At 54.8% G+C, this 7,708-nt stretch overlaps 1 protein-coding gene across 6 annotated transcripts in view; it reads right to left on the minus strand.

Annotated features, from left to right (window-relative positions):
- Nucleotides 1–7,708, minus strand: part of GRIN1 (glutamate ionotropic receptor NMDA type subunit 1) — a 26,503-nt gene that overhangs the window by 6,296 nt on the left and 12,499 nt on the right. For all 6 annotated transcript variants that reach the window (XM_003794811.1, XM_003794812.1, XM_003794815.1 and 3 more), the window contains 6 exons: nucleotides 4,581–4,702; nucleotides 4,334–4,508; nucleotides 2,989–3,133; nucleotides 2,808–2,891; nucleotides 345–486; nucleotides 133–260 (listed from right to left, as the gene is read on the minus strand). In XM_003794811.1, the coding sequence (XP_003794859.1) occupies nucleotides 133–260; nucleotides 345–486; nucleotides 2,808–2,891; nucleotides 2,989–3,133; nucleotides 4,334–4,508; nucleotides 4,581–4,702 (796 nt within the window). The remainder of the gene's footprint in view (nucleotides 1–132; nucleotides 261–344; nucleotides 487–2,807; nucleotides 2,892–2,988; nucleotides 3,134–4,333; nucleotides 4,509–4,580; nucleotides 4,703–7,708) is intronic.

Consider the following 7,708-nt stretch of genomic DNA (forward strand, 5'->3'; position numbering starts at 1 on the left):
CGGCTTCCCCTCCCCCCGCTCCGGGCCCCGCCCCCTCATCCATGGGTTCCAGGCCCCACCTCGCCCCGCCAGCTCCTCCAGCCCTAGGCCTTGCCCCCGCCCCAGGCCCGCTGGTAGACGTCCACCACCAACCCGCTCCTGTGTGCCGAACTTGCCGTCGGCCACCAGGTGCACTTCGTAAGTGAAATTCATGGTTCTTGCCAGCTTGATGAGCAGGTCGATGCAGAAGCCGTAGCAGCACTGAGGCACCGTGTGGCGCGCTGTGAAGGTGGGGGTGGTGACTGCTGGGCTTCCGGCCGCCAGCCGCCTAGCGCAGCCCCTCCTTGCCCCCGCCCAGCACTCACGGCTGCCCGGCGATGTGTCGTTGGGCCCTGTGCAGATCACCTTCTTGACCGGGTCGCCGTTGACCGTGAACTCCTCCCTGCATGTCCCATCGCTCATCGTGGGCTTAACATACACGAAGGGCTCCTGGTGGATCGTCACAATCTGGGAGGAAGGGGAGACCTAGTCTGGACCACCGACCCTCGGCAGCCCGGGGCCCACCTCTTCTCAGCCGCCTCTCCCTAGAGCCCCCCACCGGACACTGCCCCTTCCCGTCTCCCTGGCCACCTTCAGGATGGCCTGGTTCCCTGGACTGACCCAGACTCGTCAGGAGCGACTGGAGCCCTCCCTTCTCTTGGTCATTTTCCCTCCAGTCTTGGCTCATGCTACCCCTCCATCAGGGAGCCTGCCCAGACATCCAGTGTGAGCCAGGCACCTTCTTTAGTCTCTCAGGGATGAGAAACTTCCCCTCCCAGCCTGGAGTCTGCCCCCCACCACGCTGGAGGACAGAGGCATGTTCACAGAAGCCAGGCCTGGGACCTGCAGGCTGTCTGTAGTGTCTCCTGCAGCACCCAGCTGCAGTCTTCAGTCTTGATCCTCCCTCTTTGGTTCCTCCTCTCTCCCCTAGTGATGCTGTCCCTCTCCTCCCTGCCACTGAACTCAAGCTTCTGCCTGGTCTCCCTCCTTTCTCTCAGGAGTGGGCCACAGCCTGGGCAAGGGGTGATGCGGAGGAGGTGCCTGATGGGGTGGTGAGATCCTAGGCAGGGAGGCATGAGGAGCAGTAGGAGAGGCACCCTCAGCTGGTGGCCCTTGGGGATGTGGACAGGGCCCCTCAACTCTGAGGGCAGCGTTTCAGCTTTTATCCCTGGGAGATTAGGAGCCCTTACAGGAACTTATTTCCTTTTAAAAATTCTCATGTTTTCTATTATTTCTGTTAATACTTTAAAAAATATTAGTGAGGCCAGAAATATTTGTTTTTGAGAGAGAGAAAGAGAGAATCTCACTCTGTCACCCTGGGTAAAGCATCATGGTGTCATGGCTCACAGCAACCTCAAATTCTTAGGTTCAAGCAATCCTCCAGCCTCAGCCTCCCGAGTAGCTGGAACTACAGGCACCTGCCACAAAGCTCGGCTAGTTTTTTCTATTTTTAGTAGAGCGGGGGTCTCTACTCTTGCTTGGGGAGGGGGGTCTCACTCTTGCTCAGGTTGGTCTTGAACTCCTCAAGCTCAAGTGATCCACCCACTTCGGCCTCCCAGAGTGCTAGGATTATAAGCATGAGCCACCATGCCTGGCCCAGAAACAGAATTGGTAAAAGCTTCAAACCATTGGCGTTTTGACTGTTACTTTTAGACTTTCGAATGGGAGATGTTTGAGCTGCAGGGAAATGCCACATTGGTGTTGGCAGAGCCCGCTCTGTCTGTAGGCAAAGTGGTCTGAGTGGGAGGGTAGAAGGGCTGCCCCTGCTACAGGGCTGGCCAAGAAAGTAGACAGGGTTAAGACACATTTGAGGGGCTCAGTGCCTATGGCTCAAGCCGCTAAGGTGCCAGCCACATACACATGAGCTAGTGGGTTTGAATCCAGCCCAGGCCTGCCAAACAACAATGATGGCTGCAACCAAAAAATAGCCAGGCATTGTAGCAGGCACCTGTAGTCCCAGCTACTTGGGAAGTGGAGGCAGAAGAATTGCTTGAGCCCAGGAGTTGGAGGTTGCTGTGAGCTGTGATACCACGGCACTCTACCCAGGGCAACAGCTTGAGGCTCTGTCTCAAAAAAAAGAAAGAAAGAAAGAAAGAAAGAAACATTTGAGGACCAGGAGAGGGCTGGCTGGGCACCTTGCATATAAGGTCCTTGCCTTTGGTGGTCTGTGATACTGGCCATGCTGGTGTGGGTGTGGTGTGCGTATGATGTGCTTCAGCATGGGGAGCTCTGAGGAGTGCACCTGGGAGCAGAGAGAGGCCCATGGGTTAGTCTAAAGGAACGTGAGGAAAAGATGTTATGAGAGGGAAGCCAGCTTGGGGGGTGGGGGCAGAGGCCCAAGGGAGAGCCAAGAAGGAGATGTCCCACCACAGGGAGTGCTGCAGGGAAGGCAGGGTGAGAGAGGACAGTTTGACCTAGTGACACCAGGAGGCCATGGGGCTGGCCACCTGGAGGAGGGATGAGGGGTGTGGAAGACCAGGACTCAGGACAGCAAGTTCCAAGCTGAGGTCTGCACCAGGACACAAAATGACCATCTGTTGTCCCATTGCATCCCATAAGCTCTTCCCCAAGAGAGTCCTGTCCCTGATAACTTACCCAGACTTAAGCAAAGTTGGGGTCAAGAGGGGTGGAGGCAGTGGCAGCCCTATCTCCTCCTTCCACTTGCCCCTGCCACCACCTATGCTGTGGCACAGGCCCTGTCCCCATTTCCTCCAGTTGCTTTTGTTGGCCTAAGGCCTGGTGGGTGGACAGGATTTCAGGGATGGGGATGCTGTTGGTTAGGCCCCTACCTTGAGTCTAGTAGACATTTGGTACCCTCGAGGCTTTTCTGTCTCTCCACCTGGCCAGATAATCTTCCTGTCATTGGGGATGACCTGGGGGTGGGAGTATGAGATGGAGGGTGGCCACGCAGGGGTCTTGGCCCCAGGACCCTAAGGCCCCAGCCCCCACCCCCTCATGACCCCCACCTACATGAGTGCCATTGTAGATGCCCACTTGCACAAGCTTTCGGTTCTGCAGGTTCATGATGCTGTAGTTGGCAAACTTCCGGTCCCCGTCCTCATTGAACTCCACGCGGCCAGTCACCCCGTCTGCATACTTGGAGGACATCAGCACTCTGGAGAACAGCAGTGCAGCAGTGTGGTGGAGACCTGTGCTTGCTCTGGCCTCGCAAGCAGCCCAAGCTTCTCCTTCTTCCCCAGACCCAAGGATGGAAAGACCATCAGACTCTTGCTATCAGTCTGATAGATGGCACGTGGGCACACCTGTGTGTGTGTTCACGTGTGCATTCCCACACCAGGTGGACAGCACAGCCAGTGACAGCTGAGTGGTTTCTGCATTCCAGATGCTGTTTTGAGGACTTTCCATGGATTAGGATGTTTGGTCCTCATAGCCAGCAACCATCCTAGCTTCAGAGAGAAGGAGGCTGAAGTCCACATGCCAGCGAGGGAGGGAGGCAGGTTGAGCATGGCATCTGGCCATGACCATCAGGCTGTCCTGTCTGGCTGTGTGTACAAGTGTGTATTGTACCCAATGGCCCATATCAGTGCATCTTTGTGCACAGATGGCCCCTAGGTGGGGTGCACGCTCATGAAAGTACTTGTTGCACATGTGTTACGTGCCTGAGTCTGTGTGCACACACAGTTCTGTGCACATGTGTATGTATGTGTGCACACGTACTGCCTACAACTGTGCTTACATGTGTGCACCTGTCTCAGGCACTGTGGACAATGGCTCTGCATAGTCTACTCAGCGGCTGGAGGCCTGGGGATGGGCTGGGGCCTGCCACACCCCTGGTGGTATGGTGCCCAAGAGTGCTGTGAGTGAACTCCTACCACACTACAGCTGTTCACTCCAGTCTCTGGGACTCAGCCAACCCTGGCTCTCTGCAGGGTCAGCTGCCATTCTTAGGCTGTGTGGCCTCCTGGGTCCCTGGAAGCTCCCAGTCCCCACTTGCATCAAAAGCCTCCTCCCAAGGCTGCCAGCCTCTGAGTGTGTGGGTGCTGTCTCAGGATGGGCTGCAATGTGGAAAGGTGGCATTTGGAGCAGTGGAGGCAGTTACAACTCCGGTGACAGTTAAGCTATTTGCGTCAGTGTTGGAAAAGGGGTGGTAACTGTGTCAGTGGAGACGAGGTGGTGGTGCTGGGGAGGTGTGAAAGAGGAGAGAAGTAGGAGAGGTGACAGTGTCCGTGGGATGTCAGCAGCAAGCCCCACAGCACCACCCCCAGAGTAGCTGCGCCGGCACCTCCCGGAGGACCCCGCCCACCTCTGAGAGCGGCCCCGCCCACCCCAAGAGTGCCCACCCTCCCCTGCCCACCTTTTGAATAGCGGCCCAGTCTTCCAGATGTTGGTGTTGCCCACGCAGCCCCGCGGAGGGTCGGTGATATTCTCCTTCTCCAGGAGCTCGTGGACGGCCTGGGCCACCACGCCCACGGCGTCGCTGATGTGGGCCGACTCGTTCTTACCGTTGATAAGCTGCAGTCCAATGATACCTGGGCGAGCAAGCGAGGCATCAGCGCCCCTGGTCGCCTCCCTGTCCCAACCCCATGGAGACCCGCACTCACCGTCCGGGGCGTAGCGCAGCGCATTCCCCGAGATCTCACGCTCCCCAACCAGCCACACGTACCCCGAGCCCGTCATGTTCAGCATCGCGGCCGCACGGTACACGGTGGCAGCATCATCCTCGCTGTGGGGCAGACGGGGGTGAAGGGCCAGGACTCAGGCCCTCCCCGGGCCTGTCCTTCTCCGCTGGAACTGGGGCCTGCTCCCCACCCCTGTCCCTGAGCAAAGCCTGGAGCCGCCCTTCCGCCTCACTGTACCCCCAGCCTGCACTTGAGAGGGCAGACCTGGGAGCCTTCTGGGCCTCGGTGGCTGAGCCCTGCGTTTGGGGGGCAGGGGCAGCGTTAGAGACCTGGTTTCTAGAACTGACTTCTTGCTTATCCCCTCTGACTGTGCTCTCAGGGCGTCCTTCCCTCCCCTCAGAGAGATCCCCCATGGGGTACCCAGGACAGTGAATAGGCATTGTTTATTGATCACTTGCTGACCAGGTACCAGGTATTGTTCTAAGTGCTTTATGTGGATTTTCTTATTTAAACCTCACAGCATTCCTATGGGGCGGAAATTAGTACTATCTCAGCATCAGGAGGGGAGACTGAGACAGGCACACAGTGACTGGACAGAGCCCAGACTCCTGCAAACTCCTGGACAAACCACACCACCCTGTTCAAATGTGTGAAAGGAGATGGGTGCACTCTGGGTTGGTGAGATGCTGGTGGTGGGACTCCACACCTCAGGTGCTGCCCCACTGCAGCAGAAGCCACCAGAAAGACCAGGAGTTGCTCTCCCTTCCAGAGTCTGCACACCCAGGGAGCTCAGGAAAGCCTCACCTTGCAGCTACCTCCCAGGTGAGCCCTGTAGACAATGAAGCTGGGAACCTAGTCCTCTGGGGCATGGACCTCTCTGGCCATGACAAGGGCCCCGGGGCCTGTTGGGGCGCTGGGGCCCTTGGAGATGCTTCCCTCATGTCAGACCCTTCCCTGCAGGGCATGACCTGCTCAGGGTGAGCCTGGACCACCGCTGGCACTTGGCCTCTCCCACGCATGGGCAAGCAGGCACAACAGGTTTGGGCAGATTGCCTGAGTGTCATGCTGACTCTGGAAACTAAGGTGGCCTCAGTTCCCCAGGGGATCTGCTCCCACTTTTCTCAAGGATGAGCCCACAAAGAAATGCAAACTTTCAGCATTTGCTCTAAACAAAAGTGATATAGCTGGACATAGCAACACAAAATAGATGTGCCCCCAGCTGCACCACCCAGTGACCCAAGCATGAGCTTCTGGCAGAGGCTCTGCAGCTGAATATGGCAGAGACAGCTCAGCAAGACCCACACCATGTGCGTCAAGGCCCAGAATGCCACTATCAGCTATGCCCAAGACCTCATAAAGAAGCCCATCTTCTTGACACAATTCAGGTCTATGATGTGCAACCCAGGAGAATATTATGAGCAGCAGAACAACTGTAAACTAAAGCCTGGTCCATCCATCAAAAGTTATCAGATTTATCTTACAGAAATAGCTGATTCCAATAAAGACAGTTTTAGGAAAATAAAAATGAAACTTTTGGAAACAAATTCTTTGCACTCTATAGAAAATTGTCCACAACGTAAGACTGGCTTATGAAGTAAAGACCTTTAACAACTTTTGCTGAGGAGGAGCCCACATGTGACAGGCTAAGGCTCTGGGGTCAGGAAGTTGGTGCTGGTGGGGACCACTCTCTGCCAGCCACAGGAGCTCACACATAAAGGGAGTGAGTTCTTTCCATCACTGACAGTCTGTGGGCCTTGCATGGATTTCTGAAGACAGATGTTGGTGGGTGTGTGTTGACAGATGTGCTGTGTGCAGTGTTTGCATATGATGGGCCAAGAGCTGTATGTAGCATGTGTGTGCATGACATGAGCACATATGCATAAGTGCACATGTGCTGTGATGTACATACATTTGTGGTGTATATGTGCACATGTGTGTAGGTGGACGACCATAATAAGTGTGTGTAGTATAAGTGGTGTGCATGTATATGCATGTGTGGTATGTATGTATGTGCCTGTGTGCATATATATGTGCATGTCTTGTGTGTATGTATGTGGCATGTGTCCATGTGTATGGGTGTGTGGAGATGTGTGTGAGTGGCATGAATATGGTGTGTGTGCACATTTGTGCATGTGTGGTATGTATACGATGTGTGCATGTGCCTGCCAGAATCAGATTCCCTTCCCTGAGCTGACTAACATACTGGTTCTGGGCACTGAGAGCTGGCAGCAGGTGGCCCTCAGCTGAGTCCCAAGGAAGTCCCTGTGGCTGCAGAGTGCTGCAAAGGGCTTACTGGCCAGAGAGGAGACAGTGGAGAAGGTATCACAGCTTCTCTGCTAGGCTGGCATGGTGAGGTTCTGTGCATTGGTTTTACATGTGGTTTTCTGTCCTATGGTTTTCTGTTGGTCACTATAATGTATGGGTCTGGCAGGTCTAGTTTAGTGGAAACTTGTCTATTGCAAAGTGTACAGTATGATGTGGCAGCCCCCAGCCCTGTCTAGTCCAAGAGATTCCTGTTTGAGGGTAACTGGTTTCTCGAGTTGCCACATCCTGGGTGAAGGAGTCTTCTGCATGCTGGCCAGCTCTCTGCCCATTTGTCCACCTCCCCCACATCCTATTATTTTTCCACATTCTCCAAAGCTACCCCAAACCTTTTGATGAGTGAGGGGAGTGTAAATGAGTCAGGAAATAAAAGTATAATCCCTGCTCTTTGGGAGGCTGAGGCAGGAGGATCACTTGAGACCAGGAGTCCAAGATAGACCTGGGCAGTACAGTAACCCCCATCTTTACAAAAAAAAATTTTTTTTTGAGACAGAGCCTCACTCCGTTACCTGGGCTAGAGTGTTGTGGTGTCATCACAGCTCACAGCAACCTCAGTCTCTTGGCCTCAAGCAATCCCCTTGCCTCAGCCTCCTGAATGGCTGGGACTACACACGCCGGCAGTCCCACCTGGCTAGTTTTACTATTTTTATTTATATTTATTTATTTATTTTTTGAGACAGAGTCTCACTATGTCACCCTCAGTAGAGTGCTATGGCTTTACAGCTCACAGCAACCTCAAACTCTTGGGCTTAAGCGATTCTCTTGCCTCAGCCTCCCAAGTAGCTGGG

This window comes from Otolemur garnettii, unplaced genomic scaffold (genome assembly GCF_000181295.1).
Source record: "Otolemur garnettii isolate 467f Iridium unplaced genomic scaffold, OtoGar3 scaffold00087, whole genome shotgun sequence".
Classification (NCBI taxonomy): domain Eukaryota; kingdom Metazoa; phylum Chordata; class Mammalia; order Primates; family Galagidae; genus Otolemur; species Otolemur garnettii.